General features: G+C 36.9%; 1 protein-coding gene across 2 annotated transcripts in view; it reads left to right on the top strand.

Moving 5' to 3' along the window:
- Positions 1-16,840, top strand: part of LOC149842762 (uncharacterized) — a 147,565-nt gene that overhangs the window by 21,713 nt on the left and 109,012 nt on the right. For both annotated transcript variants that reach the window (XM_089999410.1, XM_089999411.1), the window contains exon 2: positions 13,428-13,533. In XM_089999410.1, coding sequence (XP_089855536.1) covers positions 13,428-13,533 — 106 coding nt within the window. The remainder of the gene's footprint in view (positions 1-13,427; positions 13,534-16,840) is intronic.

Below are 16,840 nucleotides of genomic sequence, written 5' to 3'. Positions count from 1 at the left end.
ACCATTTCTTCCAACCTAGAGGTTCTAGGCTTCTAGCTGGGGACAATCAATATTCATGAGTCAAATATGAGCAACATCCTTGGCTCAATAAGCTAATCACCTTTAAATTTAAGGTATTCATTAATGTCCTTTTTATGTCTATTTATCTTTTGCTATAGTTGTATTATGGTTCATAACTTGATCTTTCCATGTGACCTTGTTATGAAGAAGTTTGTACTTTTTCTACTTTGAACTTGCAATTTTTTATTATGTCAACTCTTTAGACTATATGTTTACTGAAAAACATGGTTTGAGACAAATTATATATTGTTTTTCTTTTAAAATCAAAAGTTAACAAAACTCGGTGCGAGTCACCGAGTTGACCCGTCGAGTCACGAGTCAATAAAGAATGAGTCGAGTTCCAAGTCACGGGTTTTAAAACCTTGGTTTCATCGGCGGTTGAAACATAAGAATCATTTTGATTAGTATGGCATTCAAATAGTATGAACTCATTTGGAGTCATATGGAAAAAAAATTTAGAATAAAAAATCTAAGAAGTCTTATCGGGATCAATACATGTGGATACAGCCGCATTGAAGAGAGAAGCTTGATTTTTGAATATTGGTTGTAGTGTTTCCATGAGTTGTGCTAAATACAATGATCCCACACTTTTGGAGCTTTCATCTACACTATTTCTTTCAAAAGTTGGTCTCACGAAAGCCACCTTTTCTTCTATTTATTCCTCTCCTTTTTGGACAAAACAACTTGATGTGACCTGGTTCATAACCAAAATGACATTAATTAGCCACTCTTCTTGTATTCATAGTCTTTTCTTCCATGATCATTTGAGTTTCTCCCATAATCATTAAAGTTTCTCCCATACTTATTGAAGCTTCTCTCGTAATCATTGTTTATCCCAAAGTGAGGAGGCTTATAAGCCCGTGAGTGGTTTCTGGGTCTTGACATAGTAAGAACCGATTCTTCATCTTTAATGGAAGAGAGATTCTTTTGTCTATTTTCCTCCATAGCTAATTCCTTAAGAGTTTCAACTATGGTAGAAACTCTTCCTCTACGAAGAAGAGCTAATTTGGTCTCTTCAAATTTAGGTGTAAGCCCATTTACAAAATGGTAGAAGTGCTATGTTTTAATTTGATTTTCACGGAGTTCTGCATCTTGAGGGCAATGCCACTTAAGCTTTAAAAGAGCCAATTCATCCCAAATAAGAGAAAGCATTATAGTATTCCCTAATGCTCATTTCTCCTTGGGTCATGATTCTAACTTTGTTTTGCAAATTATATACATGAGATATGTCCTTTAGACAATACGTATCCTTAAGATATTTTCATGCATCACTAGCAAAATCAAAATTTGCCAAACTTGAGCACTTTTTTATGTCAACACTATTGATGGGCTATTCAATAATTTTTGAATGACCCATCCTCTATTCTTTTTATCTGTTATCATAATTTCCAATGGCCTTAGACATTTCATCTCCTTGAAGTGCTATTTCTTTGCCATTCTCAATCTTGGTGGACATAAGTTTGGGTTCTCTTTCGGTACCATCGACCAAACCCCATAGACCCTTTTCCCATATTTTGTGTTTTACTATAGATGCCCACATCACATAGTTTGTATCATTGAGTCTCACGAGAATGAAGATGATAACTTCTTTTTCATATTCCATTGTTACAAGAAATGATAGAAAGAGAGAGCACATGAGCAAAAGGAAGAGACAAGAAGGACCTAACAAGAAATGCATTAAGGAGGTTTGATGGTATGCTTCTCGAGGGAATGAACCGACGAACCAAGCTCGTTCTTTTGATTTTTCACATACAAGCAATAATCCAAGAGATCCAATGGCTCTGGTACCATGTAACGAAACAAGAAATATAACAAGTGAATGTCTCTTATGGGCTTACAAGAACACAATCTCAAAGTATTAAAGTATCGTGATAATGGGTTCTATCAGTTTGGATCTAGTCGAAATCCAAACTGAATATTGCGTGTCGGCATGTTTATTGGGGCATACTTGTAACATTGTTTATGTTGTAGGACTACTATGTCCTTTAAAAATCATTGTATCTCTTATATAAAGGAATGAAAATAGGTCACACATGTGTTGAGAAAAGACGTGACCAGTTCAGTCTCAAAATCCCGCGTCCTCTTCCTTTTTGCTGATCAGTTTTGGTGCTATTTTAGAATCTAACATGGTATTAGAGCAAGGTTGGATCTAGGGTTCGGTATTGTCTCCAAAAGGTATAACCATAGAGATTATTGTCTGATTCCAGTCAAGAAATTTTCTCTTCCTTCTGATTATTTCTTGATTCCTGTTGTCCTTCTCAATTCAATTTTTATTGGGTATCTGTTTGCTTCTCAATATTTAAATCTTGATCGTATTTCCATCTGAAAGTTTATTTGGTTCTCTTAAAATCTTTTTTTCTCTCCATCTGCAATTTTCTTGATCGCAAATCCCAAAACCCTAATATTCTAACGTTCCCAAATCTTATTTTCTATCTTTTTTTAGCGCCAGTCTGCAATCTCTATTCTGTCTCGGTCTTGTTGTGGGTTAAACCCTAAACCCTCAATTTCTTGGATTTCCGTTCCTACGCTGTCTCAATCTTGTCGTGCCTTGATTCTCAATTTTCTTTCAGTCATAAGTCTATTGACGTTGATCAAACACTGCATATTGACGTGATCTGATTTCCGTCATCAGTTTATTTAATTTTAGTCCTCAATCTCTGTTTACATCTGTTCTAACTGCATATTGACGTGATCTGATTTCCGTCTCAAAAGAAAAAAAGGCAAACTGATTGCAGTGAAGATCTAAATTCAGTTGTAACAAGATAATCCTTTTCTTGGACTGAATCTGAACCGTGATATCATGCTAGTGTTTGATCAATCTCTCCTTTCTTTCTTCTTCGAGTATACCTATTTTATATCTTCTTTCTTCATGACCATGGACTCCTCTTCAACTCAGCCCGGATTGTCATCAAACTTCCCGAGTCAGCTTGTTTATGAAAAACTGAATAATTCAAATTTCCTGACTTCGAAGAGACAAATCATTCCTTTTATTAGGAGTCAAGATTTCTTTATTCATCTGGATGAATCTATTCCAACCCGATCAGAATTCATTGCAAAGGAGGAAAAAGGATGCACAAGGGACTGCATCTTCCAAGATTGTTCGGAATTCATATTATGTTTCCTGGATGAAGAAAGATCAAGCACTGATAGCCTACATCACTTTTACCTTATTGCAAGAGGTGCTGATTGCCATTCCAGACAATGATGGAATTCTGGAACAAATTGATTTAGACTTATTCTCAGATATTTGAAGCCAAAGTTTTATTTCTCAAGCGTGAATTTCAACTCCTCAAAAAAGGCAGCATGTTTATCATGTAATGCTTGAATAAGGTGAAGTCTATTACAGATCAACTAGCTATTATTGGACGTGAAGTACATGATAAGGATAAAGCATAACAAACATTGAATGGTTTGGGTCCATATTACTATTTATTGGTGACATCCTTGTTATGCTTACCAATTCTGCCCACATTTGAAGACTTACGGGCAAAACTTCTGCACTATGGGATGTCATTAAAGGGCATTGGTGAAGATTCTGGTGCTCAACCTGATTCTCATGATGTTTTAGCTATTGAATTTTTCTTTAGTCGCGGTCGTGGAGAAAATAACTTTCAAGGAGGAAGGGGTCGAGAAAGATATGCAGGTCTAGGTTTGCTTCCTACACCTAATATGCCACCCAAATTCAATGCAAAAAATTAAAATCAAAGAGTTGTTCCGTGTTATTTGTGTAATAAGAAGGGACACATTAAGGCCAATTGATGGTTTAATCACCAAAATAAAGGAAAGTTCTCAAACACCGAGATGAAGAAAGAAGACAATGTTGTTAAGGTTGACGGTACGTGAAACAACTTTTGTTGGCTGTGTTGTCTGGGATGCACTTGAAGAAGCAGAATGATCAAGGGTTATGGTATGTTGACTCCGGGGCAACAACCCATGTTACGGGGGATGTTGGCAAGCTTTCAAGCTCAGTTCCTTACTTTGGTAAAAAATAATATAGTTACTAGAGATGAATCTCACCATCATATCTCTTATGTTGGAAATGTAACCATTCCTTTATCAAAATCATCTCTGAATCTGTCAAATGTCATTCATGACCCTAATATAAAAAACATTATTTCTGTATCTAGACTTGTTGATGATACACATTCTTATGTTGAATCCACTCCCTCTTTTTTGCGTGTCAAGGATCTTCAAACGAGAAAGGCATTCGCTGAAGGGGAGCGACAAGGAAACATGTACATCTTCAAAGAAGATCCATTTGCGCGTACAAGTACTGCCTTGAAGCCTTCATTGGAGTCCAAGTCTTTTCAGTCTCTCTCATCTTCATCATGTCCTAAGTCTGTCTTTAGTCTTTCTAAATATAATAAGCCAAGTCTTTTGCATGGTTGACTTGGTCATTATAGTCATTCTTTTCTTGAGAAACTTACGTCAAGTGAGTTAATTCCTAAGTCAAGTTTGACTCTTGAGGGAAATGATAAAAAGTGCTCAAGTTGTCAAATATGTAAGTCATGTACTTTTTTATTCTATCAATAAAAGAGCTTCAAGGCCTTTTGAAATTGTTTATTCTGATGTATGGGGACCTGCTCCCGTTTGTTCTACTTCTGGTAGCAGATACCACGTTATTTTTATTGATAGTTATTCTCATTACACTTGGATATTCTTTATGAAACACAAGTCTGAAGCTTTTCACCTATTCTGCAACTTCCATGCCTTCGTTGAAAACTACTTTTCTACCAATATCTTGCATTTTCAATGTGATGGAGGTGGTGAGTACTCCTTAAAGGAATTTATTGATTTTCTCCAAAGTAATGGAATAATGCGTAGTGTTTTGTCCACATACACCTCAACAAAATGAGAGTGTTGAGAGAAAGCATAAACATATTGTTGAGACTGCTATGAGTATGATGCATGACAACGATCTCCCTATTAGCTTGTGGACATAAGCATTTCATTCGACGATTCACATTATAAATTGTCTGCCCATGACAATTTTACAAATAATTCCCCATATTTCTCTCTTTTTGGCATTTATCCTGATTACAATGCTTTGCGTGTTTTTGGATGCACTTGTTAGGTTCATATTGAGGATTCCCTTAGAAATAAATTTCAGCCAAAGTCTTCTAAGTGCAGGTTTCTAGGATATGCAGATGATTATAAAGGGTATTGATGTTATGATCCTGTGACTAGACGTGTTAGAATTTCAAGAGGCGTTGTCTTTGATGAGAATGGTTTTGGTGATGTGTTTTTCAATCTCTGCCAAAGGATTCCCAGAGCAGATGTAAAACCCGAGATTTTTATTAGAAAATATTTCAAATTATTCAAGTTGGGCCTAGATCCATATTTCGGATCTAGGACCCATAAAGGGGGTAATTAGGGTTATTTGGTTTAAATCTTGAATTAATAATAATAATAACACTAAATAAATAAAAATTTTAAGTTTTAAAATTTATCCGAGGATCCACAGTGGATCCATTTGGATCCACTTGTGGATCCATATTATTTTGGGGGCCGGGTTACGGGTCCCGGGTTCGGACCCGAGCCCCACCCCATGTCAACCCTTTTAAGAGAAAAGGGCAACCCGATAAGGGTTGCCAGAAACTCCCGTAACAAAAGAGGAAAGGGGGGAAGGGGGGGTTACGCAGGGCGTAACCGACCTCCCCCCATCTCGGCGTGAAGGGGGGGAGGGGTCTTGCCCGATAAGAGGGAGTGGAGAGGGGACCCTCTTCACTCAGCCTCGTCTCTCCCCCATCTCTCCCCGTCTCTCTCGCTCGCTCGGTGTGCACACGCCGGAGGAAAGAAGGTCGCCGGAGAGCTGCGACAGCCAACAGCCATCAAAAGCCCTCTAGCGAGCTCCCTGTCACGACTGCAGCAAGGTGCAACCCCCAGCCGACCCTTCTCTTTCAGCCGATAGCCTCCGATCGCCGGAAATCTTCATTAAGGTACGGTTCTTCTTCGAACCTGGGTGAGGAATCGAACAGGGGTTCGATTCCATACGTTGATTTGGGGTTTTTCCTGATAAACCCTAAATACCCAAATCAAATTGATTTGGGGGTTTTCTTAATATGCCCTGAATCTTGAAATCGGAACAGTTTGGGGGTCTTTCCTTCCCTTAATTAAGTCATTATCTGGAGAACAGTAATCGTATATGCTTATGAAAAAAAAAAGGAATGTTGTTTCATGTTGCTGGCCACCAGTGCATTGGTAGGAGGCGACAGGCCCAGCCGACCCAGTCGGCTGGGTGCTGTTTTAGCAGGGTCCCAGCCGAACCAGTTGGCTGGGTGCTCTACTTCTTTTGGACCGGGCCATAGCAGGCCCAGCCGACCCAATCGGCTGGGTGCTGGCCTGTGACTCGTATGATTCAAAAAAAAAAATTTTGTATGCTGTGTACGTTAAATCCATAGGGGCTGAGTTTATTTTTAATTTAGGTTGAAGGCTTAGATTAAGTTGCTGCATAAAAATTTGGGCATCACGAGCTCTTATGCAAGTTTTGTTGGGGGTGCATTCTGCATGTTGTTCTATGAACATGAGGGAGTTTCAACAGTAGTACATGGTTTATGCATCCTATTGATTAGATCAAAGTGTGTTTTCTGTATTTCACAAGCTTATTCTTTTTCTTATATTGCGTAGTTTAAGTAACTGTTCCCTAGTGGTGTCCTGGAACAATTGCTTTTTGGCTATTACATTCATTTTAAAGGCTGAATCTACTATGCAAATGAAGTTTGCGTTTGACAGTATGAAGTCGATGTGTTTTAAATAGTTCTCTGTGCTTTTTAAAACTTAGCAGGATTAACTTTATTGTAATAATTTGCTTATTATGGTAGACTGTCCTGAAGAAGTCCAACTTAGGTTGCCTTCTTGGGTTTTGACACCAGTATATCCTGAACCAGATATCCTTTAGTATAACTGGAACTCTGACCGGGAAAAATACCTGTTAGGTGCCCACCTTCCATGGGCTATTCTAGTGCTGAACAGAAAATAAAATCCCTGTTATAAAACTGTATGTGTGTGTGTGGGTTGTTTTGACGCAGAATTGGTGAGGGTAATCAGCTTGAATACGTGTTGGTATGCAGGCATTAAGCTAAATATGGTGGTTAAAGTTAGCGTTATCCATAATACTGATTTCATTCATGCATAATAGCTGAAGACATTGCTTATGCTTGAGATTTTCTTTCTTATGTTCCTGCAGCATATGTACATAGCTGGTTTGGTTAATCAGATTTATCATTTAAATTATGAGTGAGTCCCTATGAATGTACCTGTAATCATGGATTCTGAAAAATCAAATTTGCTCATGATAGTCGGTTCTTATGTGTTTCCCACATGTTTTCCTTTTTGGTATAGATCCTCAGCGGTATGCGAACAAAATTTTGATGAAAGCTTATGTTGTGTCAGCATAATCAGTGGATTTGGTTGGACGACCCACTCCAGCTGATCCAGTTGGCTGGGATGGTTGACAGGCTCAGTCGATTGGACTAAATTGACTATTTAGTTAGGAGGATAGGGGTCCGGGATTAGTAAGCCCGACCACCTTCCCTAGCCTGTGCAGAAATTTACATTTTGCCCGGTGAATATGTAAAATGTTATATTAGCATCTCATTGTACGGTTTGTGCAATCATGAATGTGATCATAGATCGGTTATTGATATTTTTGTGAGCACGTATGCTTGATGAGAATGTGTAATGTATGTGCATACTGACACACTCAAAAGAGGTGTGCATTGGTGAACACCCATATGTGATGTATGTAACACACACATATTGAAATTGCATATGAATGAATTATGACATGCATATGTTTGGGTTTATCATTTCATATGTGCATATGTTTTTGGCACTTTTTTTTGGCACTTTGGCTTAGTGTTATAAATAAAACACTACTTTTGTTTTGTGATGTGATGCATTGATGGCCTGGTTGGACCATCATCGGCCTGGAGAGTCGTGGGTTTGGTTTGCTTTCACATAGGTTTTAAATACATCACTTGAACCACATAAGATGGTTTGGCACTTTACTACACTGTTCTAGTGATTTGTACGGGCTGGAGTCCCGAATGGGTCCCTGCAAGGGAGGATGCGGGGTTTTCACTTTACTTTTGCATATGTGTTGCAAACTTAAAGAAATGGATTTAATAATAAATATAATAAATAAGAACAGTGTAATATACATTCTGGGATATCTCATCTGGAGTATGAGAATCCTAGTTATCCGGTCTTGGGGAGACTGTGAGGATACAAAAACTCCGTGTGCGTTGTTGCCCCTGAACCCGATATTGAGGTTCTTCTCCTGGCCACGGTTTTAGGGAGAACCCGCCACTTTACCCGGGAGTGGTGTGTTAGTCACAACTGTGAGTTTATGGTACCAAGGAAGTGGCACTTGTGGGCGTGGGGTGTCCCTTGTGTCCCCGACATTAGATGTGGAGGTCTAATGTTCCGATGGATGGTGCTGTTTCCTGATATCGGTCGAGGGCTAAGTTGGAACCCAGTAATAAAATACAAATTGTGTGTTAAGCTACCTTGGGAACCTACTTGACCTCGGGGTTTGTACCCGTTTGGTGTATCCGCGGGCCACGGTAATTAAAAAGAGGAACTTAAAGATGTGTGCATTTAATAGGGCATGCATATGGAAAGATGAAACTTAAATGAAAGATAACAGAAGAAATCATACATTGCACATAATCATGCATTTTTCTGTTATGCATTAGATCATGCATGTTTGGATCATTCTTGATATCATGACATCATTTGGTGGTAGCATACACTTTACTTTGTGAAATCATGTTGAAAGGTTTTTTTATTTAATTATTGATATGTGACATTGCTTTACTGTTCTTGACTGGTAAGTATATGCAACTGTTAGTAGTTATAGATATTTAAATGTTGCAAATTTTATATCTGCACTCACTCAAATCACTGCATGAAATCTTATCCATGTTCTTTCTCTCACCTAGTTTCTTTAGAAGTAGTTGTGCTCAGAATTTCGGTTCTGACACCCTACTTTGTTGGTTTTTCACAGGAAATGGTGAACAGTGAAGTTGGACATGCATCTGCGGATGAATGAGTTATACTTGGGCTTGTCAGCTTCAGTAGAGGATAGATTGGCTCTTTCTTTGTCATTCAGTTCTTTTAAATTCTGCAATTGTTACTTTACTTTCAGTTGAAGAAAACCTTGTCTTGAAAATTTTCTTGCTCATTAATAAAAGAGTTTTAGTTGGTTGATATTGATGATAATTGCAACTTCGTTTGTGGTGGATGGGCTATCCAATGGAAAGTGGAACTGTGAGGACCCCAGATCTCTGGGAAGGTTTCCGCAACTCTTAGAAAAAAAAAAAATATTCCGCATTTTTCAAAGGTGGGAGTTGGGGTCGTTACAGCAGAAGTTTATCATCCATGGCTAAATGTAGATTTATTTGCGAGTATCAATGGTGATTGCTCATCCCAGTGTATTCAGGAGACAATCTGTTGATAAGGATGACATCAACTCAGGTCAAGCAGGCTTATCTCCACTTGGTATTCAAGAAGGTGGAGCTTCACGTGTTGAAGAAGGTGCAGGCCCGCAACCCCCTCATATTGATAAATTCAAAGGGTATATCTATGTGAGAAAAGGAAAATGTTATCCTCCTGTTTCGAACGTAGAACAAGATAATCATGTGACTGACGATAACGTGAGGAGTTCAGGTAGAATCAGACATCCTATTGAGAGGTGGGTTAGTTATGAAAAATTTCTATGAATTTTTTGCTATTTTTATCTCATATTGATAAGCATGATGAACCCGTGACATTTTATCAAGCTGTGCAATCAAATAAGTGGATTGAAACCATGAATGAAGAAATGAAAGTACTACATGAATGCCAAACATGGGAAATTATCCCCAGACCCATTGTTGATTCGAAACGGGTTTACAAAATCAAGTACAAAACTGATGGCACCATAGAACGATACAAGGCCAGACTTGTTGCAAAGGGGTTCACTCAAGAATATGGTCAGGATTATGATGAAACCTTTAGTTATGTGGTTAAGATGGGGACAATAAGAGTTATATTATCTTTAGCTGTTGATCATGGGTGGACATTGAGTCAATTGGATGTCAAGAATGCATTCCTTCGAGCAACTCCCTGGATATGCTGAAGGAGACCCAGGGACACATGTATGCAGACTAAGAAGAGCCATCTATGGTTTGAAACAAGCCTTCACGCTCGTGGTTTGAAAGTCTCTCCTTGAAAATACAAAAACATGGGTTTTGCCGATCTCTCTTGGATCATTCACTATTCATCTTCAAAAGTGAAGGTACAATTACCTTGTTATTGATATATGTCAATGATATTATTGTTACAGGGAACTCAAAGAATCACATTGAAGAAATAAAGTGACTCTTAAGTTAGAGGTTTAAGATGAAAGATCTTAGGGATTTGCGATATTTCCTTGGAGTTGAAATGGACAGAAATGATGATTACTTGACCCTAACACAACACAAGTATACATTGGATTTGTTGAGGAAGTCTGGTATGACGGATTGCAAGCCTTTATCTACGCCAAGTGTTTTACATAAAAAACTCAGTTCACAGGATGAAGAGCTCTACATGGATCCTACAAGATATCAAAGTATAGTTGGTATGCATCAATATCTTACCTTTACTCACCCCAACATTGTTTATTCAGTCAACCAAGTGTCTCAGTTCATGCATGAACCACGAACAGGGCACATGGATGTAGTCAGGAGAGTATTGAGGTATTTAAAGGGTACAGTTAGAGATGAACTTATATATAAGAAAAATTGGAAGAGTAAAGGTATGCATGACATCACTGTCTACAGTAATGCGGATTGGGCAGGAGATCCTGATGATAGAAGGTCGGTTTCGGGAAATTGCATCTTTCTTGGGGAAAATTTGGTGTCTTAGAGTAGTAGAAAACAGAAAGTAGTGGCCAAATCAAGTACCGAAGCTGAATATCGATCCATGGCTGCAGTAACTGCTGAAGTTACTTTGACAAGGCATTTATTGAATGAGTTGGGGGAACCAATCTCAAAATCTACTATACTATGTGACAATCAAAGTGCCATTAAAATATCGTTTAATCCTATTTATCACAGTAGGACAAAGCACATTGAGATAGATCAACACTTCATTCGGAAAAAGTTGAAGACAAAGAGATTGAACCTCACTTCATTTCTACAAAAAATCATATGGTAGATTTATTTACAAAAGGGCTAACAAAGAACAAATTTTGGTTTTTGAAGGACAACTTGTCCATGGTACAAGACCATGGACAACTTGAGGGAGGCTATTAAAGTACGGTGATAATGGGTTGGATTAGTTTGGATCTGATCCAGATCTAAATTGTATATTGCGTGTCAACGTGTTTATTGGGGCATACTTGTAACATTGTTTATGTTGTAGGACTATTATGTCCTTTAAAAATCATTGTATCTCTTATATAAAGGAATGAAAATAGGTCACGTATGTGCTGAGAAAAGACGTGACCAGTTCAGCCCCAAAATCTTGCGTCCTCTTCCTTTTTGCTGATCGGTTCTGATGCTATTTTAGAATCTAACACAAAGAACACAAAGACCACTTATGGGTCAATCACACAAGCACATACACATGGGCCACTTAGGGGCCAAGAACACCATAAAAAATATAGAATTTGTATAACAAATATTCTTGAACAAGCATTACATACAAAAGGGGTTACACCCTCTATTTATGCACAAAAGGATGCAAAGAAGATCAATTGGAAAGTGCTCCCAACAACTAGAAATATAACTGTTGGGAGCACTCTCAACAGCTCTATTTCAAGAGCATTATAAGGACTATAATGCTCTTGATAAAAAACAATAAATTACAAAAATAATAAAACCCTAAAGTGCCCCTAAAAGTAGTATAAAGGACTGTTGCAAGTACAACTTATTACAAGGCTGTGAAAAGACTAAAATACCCCTATTGGGTATTTAACTATTGCAATGACAAATATATATATATATGCAAATATGCATATCTTAACAAATAGGAGAGGGTTTATGAGTACGGAGACCAAGGGAGTAGGTTATGCCCTCATTGCAAGAGCCGCTACCTGCAAACCATGAAAATGAAATAATGGTCTCAGATCTAAGAATGAAAGAGAAATAATCATCCTGGATTCCGATGATAAAAATGAAATAATCATCCCATATTTCTATGATGAAAGTAAAGTGTTCGATAAAGGTCCATCGATATCTTCTTGCCCATTAGAAGATGATGTTTGAGATGCGGTAAAATAATAGAGCTTTACCGTCTACAATTAAGTATTTGAAGTAGTTAGTGACTAGTCTTAGGTTTAGGGGCTGTAAGAATGAAAAGATTTGTACAGCTTTAAGTACTTTGTGAATTTTCTTTTGCTTATAGATCAAACTATGAATCTTGCGACATGTTAGCTTAATTTCATTGTTTAATATGCATAGCATTTCATTATTTGCATTTTTCTTGTGAAATATGCATGCATTCATAGCATAATATCTTTAATATCGGATGTTATGTCTTATGCAATTCATAATTGTTTGATATGTGATGTTAGATGTGATGTTATGATTTTCTTTTGCTTATAGATCAAACTATGAATCTTGCGACATGTTAGTTTAATTTCATTGTTTAATATGCATAGCATTTCATTATTTGCATTTTTCTTGTGAAATATGCATGCAATCATAGCATAATATCTTTAATATCGGATGTTATGTCTTATGCAATTCATAATTGTTTGATATGTGATGTTATGTTTTTATCTTAGACCCTGTATAATTGTTCTTGTGTTATAAATTTTTATAAATTTCCTTATTTTTTGGATTTTGGTTTTTTATTAAAAAATGAATTTTTACAATATAATATGATATGTATTAATGTATCTTATTTTGGGCCCTGTAGATACGGGCTTTGATACACTTGTTACAATCTTGTCTCCAGTATATTGGGGAAATGATCTAGGAAGGACAACTCTGTCAGGGGTTGTCTATAATAGTTCTAGTCCTTCTAATTGTAATTATATTCACCATTGTAGACTGGGATAGCAAAATGCATAGAAGATTAAAATAAAAATGCCCTATATTCTTATGGAAAAACTTAATTTTTTTTAGTAATTGAAAACAAAGGATGCCATCAAATCCAACACTAGACCTTGTAGATTCCATAGTTATGTTACTCTTTGCAAAGGTTTGATCTTTCTTTCCATTTCTATGTACCTTTCTTCATTGAGTTGAGAAGATTAAGCATTTTTTATGTCTGGTATGTACATCTTGAATCTTTGCGTTGCTAAACCGGCCTATCAGAAAAAAAAAAATTGATACTTTTTGTAGCTTGCAACACCGATTATTTGTTGAATAAATACTCCTTTTCTTTTGCAGTTCTCTAACTCTGGAAGGTGTTCGAAGACTTCTAGAAAAGGATTTGGGTCTAGAAATTTTTTCATTGGACTTACATAAGAGATTCATTAAGCAATATCTGCATGAGGTATCTTGAAATTGTGAAACTTCTTCTAGCAGCTTACAAAATTGTGGCTTTGTTTTGTTACATGAGTGTGCCCACATTTTGCTTAATGTTTATAAAAGTATCATTCAGCTCTGCGTTTGTGTGTGTATGTGTGTGCATATATGCATGCATGTTGCATGTGCATGCATACGTTTGAAGGGGGGGGAGGGGGGAGGCTCTGGAACCAATGACCCATAATGCACCTAAGTTGCTCTCCCCCCCCCCCCCCCCACCCCCCCCCCCCCCCAAAAAAAAAAAGAAAAAGAAAAAGAAAAAGAAAAGAACTATTAGATCCAAAACATGTTTCCTGCTAGACAACCATAGAAAACACCTCTACGGGGTCTGATTGGTTACATAAACCTAGCAGCCATGGCTTTTCACTGGAAAGTATTCATTAAAAAATCTGGTACTGTTGACTAGATAAAACTTGAACCGTCTTTTTACTATAATGTATAGTGAGTAGAGGTCACCTACTCATGCATTTTGAGGTACATCCAACCGTGTGAATGGCTTTTTCATGGTTACTGACCATGGCACATGCTTTGGTCAGGGAATTCAAAGGGCAAAATATGTATCAAAGGGCTTGCTATAAGTCAAATACATTTGCAAAAATCAGGTTTTATCAGCTGATTTTTTTGCTGATCTGACCCGCTTTTGGCAGTGCTGATCTGATGTTCAAGGAAAATTGTTATGGGCAGGGAAAGCCTAAAAAAGAGGATACTGTAAAACTTTCAAATGTAAGATATGAAAAAGCGAAAAAATATGCTAACAATAATATTGCCTTGTATTATAATACTAATAATATCGTAATATTACCTTTAACAATTGAAAACTTTGGATTAAAAAAATGAAATTAATATGTTAAAAAAATGCTGGAGTAAAAACTCCATTACCGGTGATGCATGTAGGTAAAGCATCTGTATGGTTGGATCTATTTGAAAATGCGCATTGAGATCACTGTAATAGAGATGTATGCATGCATGGATTGTAGTCACTAGTACCATTCTCAGCTATTTTTGGAAACAGTTGCGATTTTGTCACGATACTATCTCAATACTTTCAATGTAGCGATACTTTGAAAATATTTGAGTATTTTCCAATTATTTCACATTCTTTGAAAAATCCATCTAAAATATGTATCTTTAGAATGTCGTCGGTATTGGTGAACTAACTGTATGTACATGAGCTATGGTATTTGCAGTTAAGTCTTAAGTTCAAGAATTGCTCCAACGTTAAGGTGTTGTGAGGATTATTTAGGAAATAAAGGGTGAGTTTGAATTTAGGGTTGACTAGGTACTTGTGAATCATGTGATTGCATAGAAAAAGCAAAATGCTGTGAGCCTCATAGTTTCTTAGTATCGAGAACTATGTAACTATGTAATATAGTGTTTTACAAGTAATGCCTTTTGTATTAGGGCTTATTGTACATTACCTAATACTAGGGGATATTTCTGTCTTTTCTTTCATTCTTTATTGCAAAGAGGCAAGCCCTCTCATGATATGGTAAAATAGCAAGCCTATTTTCTTGCTTCTCTCTCTTTGGTGTTCTTGGTAAACCCTAGTCTTTCTTGTTAAAATATATGTATACCATATATATATATACCACATATATATATATATATATATATATATATATATATATATATATATGAATACTATATATATACTATTTCTTTATTATCTTTTGTAATGCCCACTAGGGACAATCTTTTCTATTATGTAAATAGACATGTCCACTAGGGACATTTTTGCCTTTTTTATTTTTTCTTTTCTTTTGCTATTTTGTCATTTATGAAGGAGCAAGAGGGTCCAACCCATAGAGTCGTCGGGACCCTCCCCAACGGTCACATTTTTGTGACAGTTGGGGAGCTTCCAATGACTCTATGGGAGCCCCCCTTGGTCCCATAAACTGTATAAAAGGAGCCTTTTGCCCCCACCTCTCTTCAATGCTTTTTCACAACATTTCAATACATTATTTTTTATATTTCAAGCTCTCTCTCTCTCAAACATTGTGTGTATTTGGTGCCTAGCCCTTTGTGGCTTATTGTATTTTGCTCATTAGTGGCTTCTTGCGCATTCGTTGTAGTCACTTTGTGACATTATTATTTGGACTAGTATTTTATTTCATGGTATCAGAGCTCCTAGGTGATTGAGCACTCTTGGGACTTTATTTTATTTTATTTTTGTGTGCTTGTATTTTGCACACTCATTGTTATCCTCTTTCCTTCCCTCTTCCATAATGGCCGACAAGGATGCAAAGATTGATTTCTCATTCAAATTGAATGAGACTAACTATAGGATAAAGGGCGGCCACTATGGAAAACAACTTCAAATGTAAGAAACTTTGGGGATTTGTATGTGGTACGATTCTGGAAGGAAGGAAATGAGAAAAAAACCTTGAATGAAGAAGAAAAAACAAAGGCCATTAAACAAAGGCTATTGATGAATACTAATTCAAAGATGAAGATTGGGAAAGTAACCATGCCAAAATGTGTGGAGCTCAAAATTTATGCTAATCTAGCCAAATTTAAGAAGGAAAATGAAGCATGGTTCTTCATGAAAAGTATGGTTCTTCATGAAAAGTATGTACACTCAAATAGATCTTGCTAGACATTTCCTTTTGCAAGAAAAGGTGAGAGCTACCAAGCAAGGAGATATGAATAGTAGAGACTACTATAACACTTTATCTCCTCTATGGGATGAACTTGCTCTCTTTGAACCCCAATGGGAAGGAAGTGCTATTGCTATGAGACAAGAATAAATGGAGAGAGAGATTCTTTCAATTTATTCATGGGCTTAGGCCTGAATTTGAACAACTACGAGGATCCCTACTTCATAAGGCTTCAACTCCTCTTAGTGAAATGTTTGCAGATTTATGCCAATAAGAAACACACTTGGCTCTAAAAAATGATATTGATGAAGTACATGCGGTATCTAAACTGGGTAATAATATGAGGACATATAAGCCTTCTCATTTTTGGAAAAATAACCATAACAATGGTGGTATAAGAAAATTGTGTGTCATCATTGTAATGAACCTGGACATCTTGGACCCGCTTGTCCTATGAGAAAAGTGGCTTTCGTTGGAGAGAACTCAAACAACTCAAATGGAGTTAAAAAAAGGGATGGATATATCAAGGACTCCATTACACAACTTGCAGAAGCATTTCAATAATTTGTGAGGAACAACTCTTCCACACCTACTTCCGGTGACACATTTTCATCAACTTTGTAATATCGTGTATTTTTTTTGTAATTTTTAAAATTGATAAATATAAATTTTAAATTA

The sequence above is a fragment of the Nuphar pumila genome, chromosome 3 (assembly GCF_984573655.1).
Source record: "Nuphar pumila chromosome 3, dmNupPumi1.hap1.1, whole genome shotgun sequence".
In the NCBI taxonomy this organism is placed as follows: Eukaryota; Viridiplantae; Streptophyta; class Magnoliopsida; order Nymphaeales; family Nymphaeaceae; genus Nuphar; species Nuphar pumila.
This window is presented reverse-complemented; position numbering and strand designations above follow the sequence as displayed.